Source organism: Rhinichthys klamathensis, unplaced genomic scaffold (genome assembly GCF_029890125.1).
Source record: "Rhinichthys klamathensis goyatoka isolate OS25496 unplaced genomic scaffold, OSU_Roscu_1.1 h1tg000064l_1, whole genome shotgun sequence".
NCBI lineage: Eukaryota > Metazoa > Chordata > Actinopteri > Cypriniformes > Leuciscidae > Rhinichthys > Rhinichthys klamathensis.
The window spans coordinates 2,997,727-3,017,882 of NW_026606607.1; the positions used below are offsets into that span (position 1 = coordinate 2,997,727).

The window sequence follows — 20,156 nt, forward strand, 5'->3', positions numbered from 1 at the left end:
TATTATTCTCACTGCACTGACTCGTTCACTAAGCTAGAAAGCCAGTCAGAGTTCACTCTCTCACTGACGGCCCAACCCCGATTCTACGGCGTCTGACCAACGGAGCGGAACACAGAGAAAAAACTAAGTCGGCTGACGGCCAATTGTCGGCCCGGTGTGTCCCGGGCTTTAAGATCCCTGAGGCAGGAGCTTGTTCAGGGAGCACACATGCCTGACAAAATCTCAAAGAGGCAAAAACTAAAGATCCCTGAGCCGTTGAGACAGGAGCTGCTGCAAAAGAAGCCTCAAGCCCCCTCTCTGAAGATAGCGCCTGTGTGTTGTGCACAGGGAGCGCCCGTTATTGACAAGATCTCTGAGAGGAGAAATCTTAAAAACCCTGAGCTGCTGAAAAAGGAGAGCTGGAACAGAAGTATCAAGCCTCTTTGGAAGCACTCATTCCAGCCAAGTCCAAACAGGATCTTTTTTCTGTTCTATTTTTATGCATAATTGCATAATGTGCATGTATAATGTAAATGTTTATTAAACAAAAAGGTGAATAGTGAAATATTTCTATAAATAAATATACATACACTTAATTTTTTTAATTTCTTACATTTTTAAAAACTTTAAAACACATTATAGCCTATTGCACACCTAAATTATCTTCAAAGTCTCGATTTACATTACATTTGTTATAGATGGGCAACAACTACTAAAACGAATATAACGGCATGTTAAAAGATCTGAAATGGCAAACCGTAATTAAAGGGTTTGTTCACCCAAAAATGAAAATTATGTCATTAATGACTCTCCCTCATGTCGTCCCAAGCCCGTAAGACCTCCGTTCATCTTCGGAACACAGTTTAAGATATTTTAGATTTAGTCCAAGAGCTCTCTGTCCCTCCTTTGGAAATGTATGTACGGTATACTGTCCTTGTCCAGAAAGGTAATAAAGACATCATCAAAGTAGTCCATGTGACATCAGTGGGTTAGTTAGTTAGAATGTTTTGAAGCATCGAAAATACATTTTGGTCCAAAAATAACAAAAACTACGACTTTATTCAGCATTGTATTGTCTTCCGGTTCTCTTGTGGATCCGCGTTCAGTGCCGCTGACGTAAGACGCTGCTGACGTGTGTCTGCTGCGCCCGAGCTTCATTTACAGTCTGAGGGAGACGCACGCTGTAAACAAAACAATCTTCGCCAAAATGTCTAAGGATTTCGACACAGAGGAAGACTTGCATTTTTTTGCCCAGCCATATTTATTTGAACCCGAATACACGGACACACCAGAACACGTCAGCAGCGTCTTACGTCATCAGCGTCACTGAACGCGGCTCGACAACAGAACTGGAAGACAATACAATGCTGAATAAAGTCGTAGTTTTTGTTAATTTTGGACCAAAAAATTTTTCCGATGCTTTAAAACATTCTAACTAACCCACTGATGTCACATGGACTACTTTGATGATGTTTTTCTAACCTTTCTGGACAAGGACAGTATACCATGCATACATTTTCAATGGTTGGGACAGAAAACTCTCGGACTAAATCTAAAATATCTTAAACTGTGTTCCGAAGATGAACGGAGGTCTTACGGGCTTGGAACGACATGAGGGTGAGTCATTAATGACATAATTTTCATTTTTGGGTGAACTAACCCTTTAAGTAAATAATACATTTAGCCTAATTAGAATATATTTAGTCATTAAAGCCACGAGGTGGCGCCAGGGATGTAGTGGAGTCTAAACGCACGTAAACGCCGTTTACGCACCTCCCAATATTCGGAAATAGCGTTTACCCACCTCCAAAGTGCGTTTATCCACCTCTAAATTGCGTTTATCCACCTCTAAATAGCTATAAATTAAGCTTATGTCGTTTTAGTTGCATATTGTTCATTATTAGTTTCATAGGTTGTTAAACGAACCTAAGATGACCTCTTTCATATTGCGCTGCATTACTGTCAGTGTTGTTGACTTTTACTGACGGTAAGGTTGCGCTGTTGACGCTCGCGCAGCCTCTCGAGGAGACATCTACACAAATGAGCGCACACACACACTCAGTTAACAACATACTGCCTATAAAAAATCTAAATGTGGAGTTTTTATATTTTTAATATATGTTAAGCAACCTCAATCATTTTTCCTGAACACCATCACGATTGAAAATGTGACATTGATTTCCTACAACAGTTCAATAAACAGTTAAAATTAAGTCACTTACATTTTAGATGCAATATTGGCTGTTTTTGTTCTGTTTCAGCAGCGAAAATAGTTCCAAACAAAAATCACAGCAGAACCACGGCGCATCTCACAGCCTCTGACTCGACCTGTTTTCATTACTGAATGATTCAGCATTTTGAACGAATCGATTGAGTCAAAGATTCAATGACACATTCATAAACATCTGTCTCATTCTTGAATGAATCAGCCGTTTGAACAAATCGTTTGAATGAATGAATTAATGACTCACTCATTAAGACGGTCGCCTGACGCCACCTACTGGCGGTTTCGTGTTATGTTTAAAAGTAGATCATTCTTTCCAATGTTTCTTATTTGTGAATTTAAATCAATTTCATAACATTATTTTATGCAATTGTAATTTTTCAGTGTAAATGATTTAATTTGATCAGACATATAGTGTCTTATTAGGCCTATTCGAAATAATTGAATTTATTGATCAAATTTAGGAATTTAAAATGAAAGATGAAGCATACATTTAATAAGATTGGGGGAGGGGATGCCATTTAAAGGTGCAGATATTACAATATGCCGATTTAAATATCAAAGCTGATTGAACACTGATGAGAATATTGTTTCAGAATAAATTAACAAAAAAAACAAAAAAAATCCGGACGAGAAACTTTTTTACTCGGACAAGTGAATGACAGATTAAGCGTATGAAAGGGCTTAATGTCGAGCCCTCCCTATATAGCAATGTCATCAGGAGATACACATACACCGGTAGGCAGTGGCCCACCTTACCGGGTGACCACGTCGTGGTCCACCAGAATTTATAGTTTACCCACCTCTTTTTTTACCACTACACCTCTGGGTGGCGCTGTAATCATCTCATAGTACTCATGGATCATATGCATCGATTATTTGACAATTAAATTAGTGGATATGTGTTGTAAAATGTGAAATAAACTGAATTGAACTGAAACTGAAGAGTGAAAATTGTTACTCCTGTGTTAAGCTACTTGAAAAAAAAAACTGGAAAAATGTTTTTATTTTATTTTAGCCTATTATTAAATGAGACGCCTATCTAGAGCCCTCTCTCTCTTTCTCCTGCATGTCTTTGATCACAGGTTTGGGAAAAGGCAGCTGTCGTGCTGCTCCCTCCCACAGAGCAGGACAAACGCTATATTCATCTGCCTCTGAAACTCCCCGGAGCAACTTCAGAACAGACGGAGCACAATAATATCATTAAATGCAGCTGGACGCAGACACGCACACCGTCTGACCTGTTCCACCGTCCGTTCTTACAATGTGGAAGATCTGCGGTGTCCTGGTCGCCGGGGCTCTGCTGCTCATCCTGAATGTGCGGGCTCAGTCTCAAAACAGGTAAGTTTCTTCAGTCATGATGCGCGCGCACTGAATGCTCATGTATGATCACAGCTGGCGGAACGGCGGATCTCACATACGAAACCGCTGTGCATGTCAAAGTTTTATGATTCATATGCTTATATTGCAAAAATGAATGCTGCATCGATGCAGGTGTTTATTGTTCTTTCTCTTGTCTAGACAGACCTTCACGTGTGGTGGTAATATCACAGGAGAGTCGGGTGTTATCGGTAGTCAGGGTTATCCGGGCGTCTATCCGCCGAATACCAAATGTGTGTGGAGAATTACTGTAAGTAACCTTAACTGATTAATTATGTATTCGGATAGCTGAAATGCTGACTATAACTTACATGCGTCTTAAAGCTAATATAGTTTGCATTTCCTGAAGAAAATATTAGTGCCCTGCAGCAAAAAAAAAAAAACGGTTTACATATTAAGTTTGAGCCTTTCTTTGGCACTGTGAAAAATTAAATATCGCAACATAAATAATAACAGTTCCCATGTTAAAGGGGCTATGATTAAAACAGAATATTACTATAGCAGATCACTATTGGAAAATTAGCTAATCAGAATTAATCATGCTAATTCTGTGACGTAACCGCGGTAGATTCGATTTTGAATGACGAACTGTCATCGCCTTTGAATATCATACCTTTCTGTATTAAAAAAACAGTATAGCCTACCTCAAATAAATTTGAATATGCAATATTCATGAAATAGTAGGCAAACAATCAGTTTCAGTCATTGTTAATATCTGTAACCTTTCATTTGCAATAAAAAAACAGTTTCAGTCACGCGACTTGTTCACTTATCAGCATAATTTATGAGTAATCTATGGAAGCTTGTTTCTGCCACAGAATAAAAAAGGTAATTTTGACTTTTTATCTCACAATTCTAAACTTTTTTCCCCTCAGAATTCCCACAATTGCGACCTCAACAAAGGACACACACAAAAAAGAATTCAGGATTGTGATATAAACACCCAATTCTGTCTTTTTTCCCTCTCAATTGCAAGTTTATCTTGCAGTTCTGACGTTATTTCTCACAGTTAGATATAAACTCAGAATTGTGAGGTATAAACCTGGAATTGTGAGAAATAAATTTAGAATTGTGAGATATAAGCTTGTAGCCTAATTGTAAGAAAAACAATCAGAATTAGGAGATACAAATATGCAAATACGATTCTTATTTTTTTTATTGCGTGGTGGAAACAAGCTTCCATAATAATCAGTGTGTCAAGTAATGGCGAAGAATACAAAGACACATGCACAGAGAAACCAAGACATTTTTTTTTTATATATATAATTGGATTTGTTATGTAGCAGGTAACAGAAAACATTTGACAGATCTCAAGTTAGCATAGAACCCTACCAAATCAAACATTTGTGGAGATTTATGTTTTTAATCCACAATCCATCAGTATGTCCAGGAATGTATCCATACACACATAAATATATAGGTATCTACAGAACTTCATTGAATACAGTGCATGCTGTGAAGGTTTACATTGTTCAATAAGCACAAAGTTTGCATTTGCAAAGTTGTCAGTGTTTGAATATGTCTGTATGTTTAGTGTTTTGGTGGTAAATAAAAAAAAGAAGTAAAATGTAGTTCTGCATCGTACTGTAATGATGATGCAATAGAAAGTCGTGGCAAGAATCAGTGTGTGTCTGGTTGTGATCTCCATTTGGTTTGGCTGCTGGCCACATTACATCCTTGTGGCGACTCCAGGCTCATTCCAGCATTTTATTGCATTGCCGTCATTGCATATAAGAGACTTAATTGGTGACCACTCAGACTAAGAGAGATTGTCCACTTTATTTTCAGAACCTGATTTCCATGTTTCTGCAGAAAAAAAATGCTTATTAGTTTGCATTTAACTGTTTTTATTCTTTTCGAGAGATGCTGAATCTGTTTTTGTGCAAGTGAGATGAGTAAATGCATGTTCACATTTAGTCTAGAACTACCATAACCTGTTCACACAGCACACACAACGCCTCACACAATTTCTCTCAAAATGAGGACAGGAGAGCTGTCAGCATATAAATGGGAAAACAAATTAACTTGCGTTACTTTATTTGAAAAGGTAACTCAGATGTTTAGTTGTAAATTTAAAAGTACAGTTTAAATGTTACTTTACTTGTTCCTTGAAAAAGTAATCTGATTATGTAACTTGTGTTACTTGTAATGTATTAGCCTACATATTTGTTAGTATAATACTTTGGAAAGATTTCATAGTCATGGTTCTTGAAGTATTTTTCCATTCAGGCTTCTGATAAACAATCTTCAGTAAAACATTTTAAGCCATGAACCAAACCAATCAGATGCATCACAACATTACAAACTTAGTCATTTGAAAAATGCTTAGAAATTACAAAAAAATAAATAAATTTCTTTTGAATGTTTCCATGTGATACATATTCGCAGGGCTGAGTTCACCAGACTTGAACTTTGGAACACAGCAAAATTTGTATAAGCTTGCGTATAAATGGGAGTCAATGGAACGAAAAGTGTTGTGTGATCACCCCTTTAATATCACCATAAAATCATGTTTTTTCTTATGGAATATTGCAGTATTTATTATAAATGATTTATCCCGATTGACAAAATCAAGTCCCGCCTTTCATGTTTTCTTGTTTGAGAAGCAGTTTCCCTCGGATATACGTCACAAAAGAGAAGAACAGGCTATCTTCATGAAGCACTGAAAATGACGTATTTAAATTAAAAATGTTAGTACAATATAAACGGATGACTGTAAGTGTTGAGCTGTTTAAAATGTGTGTATCAGATGTCTTTAGAACAGAAGTGCATTCGGTCACATTTTAGTTTAGGGTCCAACTCTCACTATTAACTACGACTTTTGCCTCAGTAAACTCCTAATTACTGCTTATTAATAGTTAGTAAGGTAGTTGTTAAGTTTAGGTATTGGGTAGGGTTGTAGAATATGGTCATGCAGAATAAGGCATTAATATGTGCTTTATAAGTACTAGTGATAAGCCAATATCCTAGTATTATGCATGCCAATCAGCAACTGGTTAATAATGAGAACTGCACCCTAAACTAAAGTGTTACCGATCATTCTTATCTAGTTGGGTCTCAATATGACGTCTGCTTCTTGCAGGTTCCAGAGGGCAAAGTGGTCGTCCTCTCATTTCGTTTTCTTGACTTAGAGAGTGACAACCTGTGCCGATATGATTATGTGGATGTTTATAGTGGCCACGGCAATGGACAGCGTCTCGGCCGCTTCTGTGGGACGTTCAGGCCGGGAGCCCTCGTTTCCACAAGCAACAAGATGCTCATACAGATGATGTCTGATGCCAATACAGCTGGTAGCGGCTTCCTGGCTGTGTACTCTGCTGCCAACCCTAATGAACGGGGTAAGAACATCATAAAAATGGACCATAAATTTGGCAGCTAATACAATGTTTTGCTCGGTTCAACTCAGTAAGCCAAAAGAGTTTATTAGGTGTTTTAAAGGAATAGTTCCCCCCAAAATTAAACTTCTGTCATCATTTACTCACCCTCATGTCTTTTCCAAGACTTTTGAAACACAAATAAAGATATTTTTAAGGAAATCTGAGATATTCCTGTCCCTCCATTGAAAGTCTATTCACCCAAAACTGAATCGAGCGGTTCAACTGTACTTGATGCGTGAGAACAAACCTCGGTAACGCTTCCTTTTACAGTCCTGTTACCCATGTTCTTATGTACTTATTATAGTAATTATAATTACTGGGTAATAACTAGGTACTAACCCTGAACCTACCCCTAACCCATGTACTTACCTTATATTAGCCAGTACTTTCTAGGTAAGTATATACACGTAAGTACTGTACTGTAAAAGGAAGCGTTACCCAAACCTCATTGGTTCTTGCGGAAGCTCAAACATGCTACGTAACATGAGAATGAACCTCATTGGTTCTTGCATATGGATTTATTTTACTATCTCTTTATGAACTTTTTGAAACGTCAGAGTTTAGTAAATAGACTGTAATGGAGAGACAGAAATCTCTCAGGGAAGTCTTATGGGTTTGGAACGACATGAGGGTGAGTAAATGATGACAGATTTTTCTTTTTTGTGTGAACTATCCTTTAAGGTTTAGTTCAACAGTTTGTTTGTTTTTGATGGTAATTTGGTGTTTATATACAATCATACTGCCCAGCTCTTCCAGAATGCGATCCATGTTTCTGTCCATAAACTCATATGCTATTACGCTTGGATTGTGTTTATGTGGGCAAAGGTCAACTTTAATGAGCAGTTAAGAGCTATTTAACATCTGACAGCTCCTAGAGAAGTCAGAGGTCAGTATAACGCTAGCTGGAGAAGAGAAATGGATCTTTAATGCCTCAATATAAACCGTTTCCGTTCAGTAAATCACTGAAAGACCTTGTCGATTCACACAAAAGTAAGAAAAACCTGGTTTTACTTTGACTAACAAAATGGGATGTTGATTTAGAACACTCTGGAGGAAGCTGGATAACATTGCTGTGTATTTCATGGCATGATGTGGAATTTCTCACAGACGTTTTTCCAGTGAATCAGTGATTGGTCAGACCTCCAGGGGCTGTCTTGCTCACTGAGTAACTGTATAAGTGACGAGACGTCTGCTTGGCTGAAGCAAGACAGCTGGAATGTTAATGATTTAGATTGTGTCTCTGTTTTTTGCCCATCAGTAGTTGACGGACAGCTGATGCGTGTAGGAAACAATGGAAGCTTGCTGTTAGAGCCACACGATGAATTGTTTCTCAATTCAAACACCCATTGCAATATTATTCCTAATGACAACGATTCCGCTATGTCTATCAAACCTTTGATGCACACGATCACAGCAAACATTCAAATCTGTGTTTGTTGGCGCTGCCACTGACCCAGCTAGAGAGCAGTTAGCTATGAAACCGCTTCACAAACAGTCCTTTCAACCACACAAGTATCACTATTTCTGTGGGACAGTCATTTAAATTATCACAGAAGTACTGGGATAAAAGTTTATAGTTAAGATATAAACACTAATGTCTAAAGTAGCGATCAAAATTGGAAAAAAAAACTTTTGAAAGTAACTTGACGCTTCAAATAAAGATAGCAGGCTATAGATCACATCATTACATACTGGTAAATCGATACTGTCTTTATTTGAAGCTTCATGTTACTTTTTAAAAAGTGTTTTACAGTCAACCAATTTTTTACAGAACCTTTAGTAAATGATATGTTGTTTTTTTTAGCTGTCTATTCAGAATCGTAGGAGAATCGTGATCTCTTTAAAAAAATAAAAAAATCAATTTATCCAGAATCGTGCAGCTCTTCTTGCAGTCATCACATCACTGATGTTATCAGGTTTAAGTTTTGTGCTAAAAGCTGTGCCAGTGCTTATTTTGGTCACCCACTATGTTTGAGTCTTATGAAAAAGGGTCATATTTCACCTTCAATTAACAATTATTTTAGTAATAATAATTCAATATATTTGACCTTTTTTTTATTCAAATCGAAAATTAAATTACATTTTGCTGCTACAATTGCATTCTCTGTTTTCTCTAGTCATGTAGCACCGATTACATTTTTTTTTCACGTTTCTGCTGCGTAGACAGTACTGAATATAAACGCTTATTATAGGTGTATCGTAGTGATTCAGGATCAGACAAAAACATGGTTTGGAAGATGGATTTATGTACTCGCTCGTTATATACAATCTTGTCTTCAATGAGCCCAAAAGGGCCCACGTCACTCCTCTGTTCATCTCTCTGCACTGGCTACTACTCGCTGCTCGCGTCAAGTTCAAGGCGTTGACACTTGCTTACAGATTGACCACAGGCTCAGCTCCCTCCTACTTCCACTCACTACTACAAGTCTACATCCCTGCTAGAAGCCTACGATCAGTCAATGAGCGACGGCTCGTGGTACCATCACAGAGAGCCTTAAAATCACTCTCCAGAACATTCTCATTCACAGTACCATGCTGGTGGAATGATCTGCCCACCCTCATCCGGAATGCAGAATCCCTGACAGCATTCAAAAGACAACTGAAAACTAATTTCTTCCGTGAGCACTTAAAGGCACACCGTGTAACTTTTGGCCAAAAGAGTTGACGCATATGAGTTATTTTAAATGATTCCTCAGGCCAATATACAGCGCTTGACACTATCAATGCTCTGAGCGGGGCTGGCCTCTTGAAATACCGCCCATGTAAGCTCGTAGAAGACGCACCGTCTTTGGCCAGGTCATGTGACCTGGAGAACGTATCGCTTTACGACCGTCACGTGACCACATGCTCGGAAGAGTCAAGGAAAAGAAAACGAGAAACTGACCGCGTGAGAAAACCGGACAAGAGTCTCATTCGGTCAGGCTTTCACTTAAAATAAGAAAAGAATGAGCATCAAACAGAAATAACCCGGCGCGTGCAGCTCTTAAAGGGGCCACACCTTATTTCCACTCGTTATTTACGACAGTACAAGTACTCCACAGCGACTCTAGGGGTCGCTGTTTGACAAAAAAATGGAATTCCTACACAGTGTACATTTAACATAAAAAAAAACTTTCTTTCCTTTTCCTTTAAATCCTCGCTAGTCTGGCTTATGCTACTCCGAGCAATGTCTGAACTTTGTATTTTGAGCACTTCTTGCGTTGTTTTTGCCTCTTCACGATGACTCGCTTGGTTTAGTACTCAGTTGTAAGTCGCTTTGGATAAAAGCGTCTGCTAAATGACTAAATGTAAATGTATACATTTTGAACAAAAAAAAGTTACAAAGTGTACCTTTAAAATTAGTGTACAGTATTGTAAACCTACAAAGGGCTTACTTGTATTTTAATTCAAAATATTATTTCCTTGTGATTTTGGGGTGAAATATGATTGGAAACATTTATGACGGGTCTAGTGACATTCAATCGTTTTAGAATAGCGTAGCATCCAAAAATCCTGTTTATAGTGTAGTTTCAATTTCATCATATTTTCTGGGTCAAAAATAGGCTTAGCACCTTTTAATATGGGCACCAAAATCAATACACACTGCTTTCGTTGGCATACAGTTCTAGAAGCATCAGCTTCGGATAAAGGGCTTTGGCAGCTGTGTTGAAGGATTAAGGCAGGAACTGCGCGCTGGGACCAACAAGTCTGTAAACTCTCTCGTATAATGACAAGACTGTAGGGAAGTACATTTTAGAGTCCGCCAATGATGGTGCTGTGCAATTATCTCATGCATTCCTTTTAATTAGGGGTGAACGACCTCACACTGGATGCTTGGTCTATGTTTAGCGTTTCTCTCGTGGAGTTTAGGAAACATTTCCTAAACGTCTGTCTGAATGGATGTTTACAGGGGATCAGTACTGTGGTGGGAGATTGATGAAGCCATCAGGAACCTTCAAGACCCCTAACTGGCCAGAGAAAGACTATCCTGCTGGAGTCACGTGTTCTTGGCATATAGTAGCACCCAAGAACCAGGTGGACTCATCATTATTTATTTATTTTATCCTTAACTTGGCTACAAAAACAATGAATGGCTTAACAGACAATCAATAATATTATCTATTAAACTGCACTGCAACATTTGTACAGAACTGATCTGGATAATGACTCTTAAGGGTGTGTTCTCACTTGTACTTCAGTTCTCTTGGTTCTTTTGGTCTGGACCAAAAAAAAGAAAAAGAAAAAAAAAGGCATTTAGTCCTGGGTTCGCTTGGCGTTCACACTGTCATTTTTTAAGACCAAACCTAAATGTATGTTTTGCAATGGAACTTCCAAACCAATGCTGTGTGCTGGGCTAAACGTGCTTGTTGTATGCGCATACATGTGATGATATTTCTACCAACAGAAGAGCTTACAAAATGTGTAAAGGAGTCAAAACAGTGCCAGGAATGCAAGGAGACACAGTTCTGACACCTGTACCAAACTGTGGGCAACATAGCTCGAGAGGAGACAAGAAAAACCATGTATGCTTGAGCTGTCCTTTTTATGGTCGCATCTTGTGACATCATTCACAACCAGTTTTTGGTTCGTTTAGATGTCTTTGGTCCATGTTGCATTCATATATCAGTCAAACCGCACCAGAGTTTGTTTGGAATAGGGCCGAGACCAATTTTTTCAGCAGTCTCAGTCCACTTGTTTGGTGCGCACCAGGGTTCGGATGGCAGCATACACGCTTATTCAAATGAACCGCACTAACAGAGCAATCGCAATAGAGTTTGTTTTAATCGAACCAAACCTGCCAAGTGTGAACACACCCTAACTTTGCAACATCGACACTGTTATTGAACTGAATTGAATCAACATTAAACTGACTTGAGCTGAATAATGACACTATTTTCTTCTTTATAGCTGCTTATAGCTGAATAGAAATTTTCATAATTGATGAACTTTGGAACTTTGACATTGAACTGAAATAAATTAAGCTGAATAAAGACACTATTCTTTTTAAGTGCTGTCTTACACCTGAAATTGATAGATTCATAGATAAAGATAGAATGAATATATTCATTATTAATTTTACAACATTTTTACAACACTTATTTTACCACAGTGAAGCTGCTTTGAAACAATCTGTGTTTTATAAAGCACTATATAATGTGACTTGACTTGACTTCAACCATGAACGATACCTCAAAATATAATTATTTTTCTAAGCTTTTAGACATACGATTTTTACCTGGAGGATATTAAAATGGGTGAAAAAAAATCTGTTTTACAAGTAGCGTTGATTAAAAGTGTAATGCCATCATTATTTCAGATATTCCTTAATCGTGTGTTTTGCATATAGCTTAAACATTTGTCCTTTTTTACAGATTATAGAGGTAAAGTTTGAGAAGTTTGATGTGGAGCGCGACAACTATTGTCGTTACGATTACTTAGCAATTTTTAATGGTGGAGAAATCAACGACGCTAAAAGAATTGGGAAATATTGTGGAGACAGTCCACCAGCGTATGTATCAATGCATCATATATCATATCAAATGTATTACATCAGTCCTTTGCTCTATATTCAAGATATAAACATACTGCTGTTAGCAATACTTCTTTATTTGCACTTCACATTCTGTGTATCTCTCTGCTTTAGACCTGTGTTCTCAGAGGGGAATCAGCTCTTCATTCAGTTCCTCTCAGATCTCAGTTTAACAGCAGATGGCTTTATTGGTCATTACAAATTTAGACCAAAGAAGTTTCCCTCCACAACCGTTCCACCAACCACGACAGCACCACCCACTACCACTAGACCTATACGTAAGTATTCTCCCTAATCATACTGCATGTAGGTGGAGGGTTTAATGTCAGCCTACATTATAGGTGTTGACTTGCGGTTAAAGAGGTCATATTATGCCCTTTTACAAAGTCTTGATTTTGTTTTTGAGGTCTACTAGAATAGGTTCATGCTCAAATCTTTCATATATTTTAAATTGTTGCAGCACCTCTCTTCCCAGTCTGTCAGTAATGCTCTATTTAGTTACGGTCTCTAAGTGCTCCTTCCGAAAAGTGCAATGTGCTCTAATTGGTCGGCTGGACCAGTGTGTTGTGATTGGTCAACCTCTTTGAGCGTGTTTCAGAAAGGTCACGCCCCTTACCATAACCACGAGTTTCAATGCTCTATTACGCAACTCAACCAGGCCTCGTCCCCTTTATTTTGCGTATGCTTTGGGCGGGAATTATTTAAATGAAGAATATTGTCAAGACTACAATGGAGGCGTTTCAGGGAGTTCAGAAACAGTGTGCACTGACATCGAGAATAACCTGTAATAGACCTTTTTCATGCTTAAACAGCAACATTACACAAAAAGTTAAAGTTAAAGAAAGTTGAAAACGTTAAAAAAAACATAATAGGTCCTATTTAAAAGTAAATAATAAAAAAAATTCAACTCAAAATACCACCCTGGATTTACCTGCTGCCATGTTAACGGTTTTAGCCATTTGTCACCAGCCATTCCGGTTTTCCGCAAGATGAAACTATAGTCACATTAGAAATGAATGAATTAGCTTTCTAGCACCTTATGAAACTGCAGTCGGCAACATGTAATCGCATTGTACATCTGCTACATCCACGTGTTCTTTCCATTAGATGAAGATGTAGTGGAAAGTAAATGATGCAAGATCACTCAATGCAAGTCTGTCAATGAGAGATGGAACAAAAAGTGTGAGAGGACTGACACTGTGTGCATTTGATCATGTTGCTGGCAAAATTATTCTTAATCAGTATTTGTGTCATGTTTTCCAGTAAAAGTGATATTAGATCAAAAATTTACCACATTTGCTCTTCATTATTTGTCTTTGCCGTCTAGGGGGAAACAAAAGGGAAATTAATACATCAGTTTAGCAAGGAAGCTAAAGTGTCTTTTTTTATTTATTTTTATAAATGCTCTTATTTTTTAAGAGTCCTGAAAACAATTTATCAGGGTTTGCACAAAAATATGAAGCAGCACAACTGTTTTCAACATTGATAATAATAAGAAATGTTTCTTAAACACCACGTCAGCATATTAGAATGATTTCTGAAGGATCACGTGATACTGAAGACTCGAGTAATGAAGCTGAAAATTTAGATTTTCCATCACAGACATAAATTAGTTTAAAACATTGCAAAATCTTACGACCCCAAACGTTTGTGAGCTATATACTGTATATATATATATATATATATATATATATATATATATTCCAAAATTTGCCATTTGTACACAATCTGTGAATTCTGTGAAAAGCATTTAAACATTGTTAAATTATTTAAAATAGTGTTAAAAAGAGCTGGGAGTACAACACTGCTACAATACTAAAAATGTACTGATATTATTTGATGCATATCATTTAATCTAAATTGAATTACTTAAATTGTTTCATTTAATAAAGTAAATATATGATCGACAGATGGTAAATTACGGCAGAAATTGGCAATATCCAATTTCCGGAGCTTGAACCTAGCCCACACTTTCTCACTTTTTGCACGCATATACTAAAAGACAAACTCCACTGGCTCAGAGTCAGCATGCTACAGTAAAACTTTTTGAAGGTTTTTTTTTTTTTTGCTATCTCTGCTCTTCTCTCCAGCTTTGAAGTACTCTGCAGCGCTGTGTCAACAGAAATGCAAACGGAAGGGAACCCCTGAGAGCCACTACTGTTCCAGCAACTTTGGTAAGAGCAGCACTCTGAGGTTGATACTAACTTTTTTGCTGACACATGAAGACAAACACACACGAGCGCAAATTGAGGTGGGAATTTGTAGGTGGGGGGGGGGTGGGGGGCATCAGAATAAGTGGAAACAAGCAGTGATTGTTCACATCTAGTCTATAATCCTGTACTCTTCACAAGGTGCATGTTTTTATGGGTCTCTTTTTCAGCATGCTATCTTTGGCTTGCTGGTTTGTCAACGCGTTTCAAAAGATTCCTTGAGCATTTTTTGCCCTCAGCACAGTGGATTTGTGTGTGGGATACAGTGCTCTAGTGTAAATAGACTGCAGTGGACTGTGGATAAACCGCTGGTAAATGGGAGTGTTGATTCAGTCGAGCTCTTTGACCGCAGTCGCTGCCCCTGGAACAGGTCTGCAATGTTCACGTCCAGGAGCGAGTAGATATTTCATTATGATTTCTGCTGTTTACTTGGATTTGCATATGGGGAAATCCTGTGGTTGGTGGAGACCAGAGTCATGATGAGAAACAAGACCTGAATGTGAACGAAGGCGGAAAATGACATGCACATCGAGTGAAATTGCTTTAATCACACCCTTTATGTATTGCGGAAATGGATAAACACAAGTTTATGAAAATAAATGTTCAAATAATGGGCCTAAGCTATATTTAACATATCCTAATTTTACCATTTTTAAATGACTACTTCTACTATTTGGTCTATCAGGAGAAGTTTATTTGAAGTACTAAAAACAGTGTTGGGGTAATGCATTATAAGTTATGTAATCAGATTACTTTTTTTCCAAGTAACTACTAAAGTAATGCACTACTTTTAACTTTAAATAAAATACATTTTCTACATAAAATACAAGGTACATTTTCAAATAAGTAACGCAAGTTACATTGGTTTTCCCATGGATTGACTGACACCTCTCCTGTCCTCATTTTGAAAGAAATCGTGAGTAAATAATAATAATTTCTCAAAATGAATAAAAACTGTAAAAATTAAATGTTAACACAAATATACTTTGTATTTCATCTCCCTTTATTGACCAATGTCTTTACTGCTGACCTTCAATGATCAAATTCAACCATACTAACAAGCTTAACTTAATACTAACTAAGCATTACTTAACGTCTGTTTTTCATTTTCATTTGTTTTTATTGCTGAAATAAGAGCATTGAACTCTCTTCTATGCGGTTTGGTGTGAAAGGGTCTTTACACTTGCCAAAAATAGAACTTAGTGGTACTGCAGGGGGTCCGCCAATTAATGTTTGAAAACAAGTTTAGCCCAGATGAGAAAAAATAACACAAAAGTAATATAACGCATTACCTTCCATAAAAAGTAACTAAATAACACAATTATTTACTTTTTTTAGTAAGTAACACAACATTGTTACACATTACTTTTAAAAGTAACTTTTCCCAACACTGCTAAAAAAAATACCAAAATAAAGAAAAGTCCCCAAATGAAGATAATTCAATCACATTCTAATTAGTGGTCTCTTTTTTTTGTTGACATTTTAGTGATCACTGGAACCGTTATCACCGCTGTAACGCGAGAAGGTAGCATGTACGCCACCATCTCCATAATCAATGTCTACAAGGAAGGTAACCTTGCTATCCAGCAGGCTGGCAAAACCATGAGCACAAAGATTGTCATCCTTTGCAAGAAGTGCCCCTACGTCAGACGAGGTAAGTGCCTGCCTCAGCTTGTTGTAACGGTAACACTTAAGCCCAATGTATGCTAGTGTACGCGCACAGTTATATATGCAAAGCCTTTCAAAGTATTATCCATTTGACGCATGCGCATTACGATTTGCACTACCCCTTCTGGTCTACAGGAGATCACCTGAAAAATACCTCCCCATGAGTTATAATCCATATACACATCTTTTTAATATTTTAGGCTAGAGTTGTACAAATGTGGGTACTTTCTAACCTCACTGCCCAATCTCTCATCGAGCTGGGACAAGCTTTTGTCTCTGTTTATTCAGTTTATTATTTGACTACCTCGTGAATCAACGGCACTGGGGCACTATTGTAACTGTGACTGAGAGAGCTCAACACGCTGCAACTGAAGAAAACATGCAAATAGAGAAAACACCAGCAAATTAAGAAAACATCTTCATCAGTTTGACAACATGTGCTGCAAATACTCACAACGCAACCACATACAGAAACGTTCTGCAAATACTCACAACGCATCCAAATACAGAAATGGTCTGCAAATACTCACAATGCCACCAAATACAAAAACACACTACAGATACTCACAACGCAAATCACAAACCAAATACAGAAACGTGCTGTATAGCATAAAGCTGCAACTGAGGAAAACATGCAAATAGAAAAAACACCAGCAGATTAAGAAAACATCTTCATTTTGACATCAAATGTGCTCCAAATGCATCCAAATACAGAAACGTGCACAAATACAGAAATTTGCATGCGTTGTCACATTGTGGACAAACTAATTGCTTGTGCGACCTGTGCGTACAAAGTGTGTGTTGTTAGAAAACTTGGGCTGCGTGCGTACATGTCCGTATGTCCATACTGTGTTGATGATAAAATTCACGTCACACGTGTACACAGACCCTAGAGAATGCTTAAAAAGTGAAGTATACTTTGGGCTTAATGTGCTAGACAGTTTTATCTGCCACAGACATCTGCTAAAGCACATTATTGTAACCTCGCATATTGAATAAGTAGTTGTGTTCCTGTTGGTAATGCTTGTTTGCTTCTCGGTGTGTAAAAATAAAGGAATATTTCAGGTTGTTTTCCACAAACTATAATCATTTCCAACAGGTTTGCTATTGAACTAACGTGAGCTTTATTTTTGTGTAAGATTAAATTTTTTTTTTTTTTTAAAGTGATCCAAACGGTCCACAATTGTTTGCAAAACATAAGGTTGGCTGGTTCTATTTTGGTTATGAAAAACTTGTTAAAAATATTAAGCCTAAAAATAAACAAAAGTATGAACTTAAAAACTGTTCACTTTCCAAGCAGCTAGTTTCTCTTTAAGGTGCATTCAGTAGTTTGGTGCTTATTTGAAAAGTTTTATATGATACGAAACCTCATCAGCTGACGCCTCTGTAGATACACTAATAGGCCTACCGTAATGCTGTTTGGTGATGCAAGAGTGAGAAGAGTGAAAAACAGACAAAGCACACTTACTATCGTGCTTTACCAGTCGAGACAACAGTAGAATCAGTACCTGTATGACTGAAGAAGCAGAAAAGGGCAAAGACAAAAAACAAGCATAAACATTGGTATGCATTCACAATGTGTAAATATTTGATGACAGAGAAAATCCCGAGTAGTGACCTTTTTTGTTTTTGGACAGGAAATTGAATTAATTATTGTGTAGATCTCTCTAAGGCTACGGTTACACTGTCAGTGTTTGGGACTGACAACCGCATTTACTTTGTCCCGTTCACACAGCAACTTACAGTAGCATCTCTAATACTGTTTGTATTAACGTGCAACTGGAGTCAAGCCTGTATTCTCCTACCAGTAATCATAGCGACCGTGAGCAAGTCAGCAAGTGACAAAGTAATGCCAATGATGGCACTTGTCCATAAAACTGAAAAGTCTTATCATTTTTGACACGACAAGAGTCCTTGCGAGCCACGAGTTCATTCATCAAATCTTCATTACTGACAGGTGACAGCATCTTTTATATCTTGGATGGAGAAAGGAATATTTGAGTTGCGCTTAAATGTCTCGGGGTTACTTGCGCAACCCATGTTCTCTCAATAGGGAACAAGATGCTACATAGCGATGCCGAAATGGGAAATGCCCTTCGGGCGGTTCTGATTGTCTGAACCCTGGCTGATGGCATGGGCGCCGCCTCAGCACCGCTATGTCACTCACTCTTGATGTAGTGAACACGCCATCTGCTCCTCAGATTTTTGACCAAACAAGCAGCCAACCCCCCCCCCCCCCCCCCCCCTCCTCCCCGTTTTCATGAAATCTGAGCTTTCTGTCCCTCCACTGACAGATAGTAAAGACATCATTAAAGTAATCCATGTGACTTCAGTGGTTTAACCTCAGTTTTATGAAGTGACTCGAGTGGTTTGTTTGCGCAAAAACCCCCCCAAATTTACCATTTTATTAACAAAATATTAATCTTCAATGCGAGTTCACGAGAGCACCACAACGCATGCGTCTTGAGTTGACGCGAGAGCAGACATTGCGTGAACACGTGTTGGAGATTTCTTTCTGAGGCTTGAAAGTAGTAGTTACGTAGCCAGACAATGAGGGGACAGAAAGCTCTCAGATTTCAATAAAAACAACCATATTCTGCTGCTGTGTAAACACCTAAAACTCTCTAGTATAAATTTAATTTTCATTAAATTTAGGAGAAGATCATGCTGATCCACATCGATAGATGGTAGCGCAGCGTTTAACACCATTGTGGTATTGTATGGTAAGAACAGCAATGCTAATGATAGCTAAATAACTACTGAATGCACCTTTAAATAAACGTTTCAGCCAAAAACGTAACTTTACTACACCTTGAAGAGGTTACGGAAATGTTCACTTTTTCGTAAGAAATAACCGAATGCGAGTTTGGAACAACAAGAGCGAGTCAAAGATGGCAAAATTTTCATTTTGGGGTTAACTCACTGAGTTAGTAATGACGAGTCTGAGTTAATGATGCATCGAGCACCCCATTAACCATTGCTTTAACAGCCAAACTCGCTAACAAAATGTATTTTTTCATGACGAAATCTCACTCTCATATGTTTATAAAGTATATAAACATATGGAGTGGATAGAGCGAGTGAGGCCCCAGAGAAAAGCTGATCCAAAGCCCTTCCTGAATGTCTCTGCCGTTCCGTCACTGCATTCAGGTTTTTTCTGTGTGGTGTCGCTAGGTTTGAACTACATCTTCATGGGCCAGGCAGATGAGGAGGGCCGTGGAATGATCGCCCCCCATCATTTCATCATGGCTTTCAAGGCCAAGAACCAGAGGGCCTTTAACATGCTGAAGAACAAACGTTGCTGAGCTTTTACGAAAAATCTTTGGTCTTGAAATCCACACATGGGTGTGTGATGTCTTCATATTTGCCCTGCATGTCCCAACTTCCTTCATCGCCCTCTTATGAGGAGGCAGAGGACTGTTGAAGCACGTGGCACACACCTGGTTGGGCTCTCTTGGTTCCTACTTCTCTTCTTACTGTTGTGATGAGCATCAAAATGACAGCAAGAGCAAAAGTAATAAGACAGGTCAAGAATACTGGAATGTAAAGAGCAAGATTATGGTGTTTTGAATGGCACAGTTATTTGTAGATTTTTGATCCAAGAACAAAGTTAGACGAGCTAAAAGGCAATAAACTAGTTGCACATCTTTGCTGTTTTTGAAATCATGCTGGATAATATTGAAATATTTTCATAGAAACCTATTCCTAGAGGTGAATGTTAAGTTATAAATTATTTGTTTTGATGGAAAAATAAAGTTCATTATCAGTTAAATCTCGGATATTGTCTTCATGTTTTTATTTGTATTTTT

The 20,156-nt window shown here is 37.9% G+C and overlaps 1 protein-coding gene across 2 annotated transcripts; it reads left to right on the top strand.

The window, feature by feature from the left end:
- Positions 1-3,286: 3,286 nt before the first annotated feature.
- pcolce2b (procollagen C-endopeptidase enhancer 2b) lies at positions 3,287-20,124 on the top strand. Of its 2 annotated transcripts, none has more exons than XM_056249906.1 (9): positions 3,287-3,544; positions 3,725-3,833; positions 6,666-6,921; positions 10,850-10,974; positions 12,312-12,448; positions 12,584-12,747; positions 14,560-14,643; positions 16,166-16,333; positions 19,498-20,124. In XM_056249906.1, the coding sequence occupies exons 1-9, from the start codon at positions 3,468-3,470 to the stop codon at positions 19,650-19,652; spliced, it is 1,275 nt and encodes a 424-aa protein (XP_056105881.1). In that variant the 5' UTR covers positions 3,287-3,467; the 3' UTR covers positions 19,653-20,124. The 2 variants fall into 2 exon arrangements, with proteins under 2 accessions (XP_056105881.1, XP_056105883.1); XM_056249908.1 differs by having other exon boundaries at positions 3,290-3,544; positions 19,522-20,124.
- Positions 20,125-20,156: the final 32 nt, after the last annotated feature.

Excerpts from the sequence above, each read along its gene's own strand:
- pcolce2b (XM_056249906.1), top strand. The coding sequence starts at position 3,468 with ATGTGGAAGATCTGCGGTGTCCTGGTCGCCGGGGCTCTGCTGCTCATC. Across the intron at positions 10,975-12,311 it reads TAGTAGCACCCAAGAACCAG|ATTATAGAGGTAAAGTTTGA; the intron begins GTGGACTCATCA and ends CCTTTTTTACAG. Across the intron at positions 16,334-19,497 it reads GTGCCCCTACGTCAGACGAG|GTTTTTTCTGTGTGGTGTCG; the intron begins GTAAGTGCCTGC and ends CACTGCATTCAG.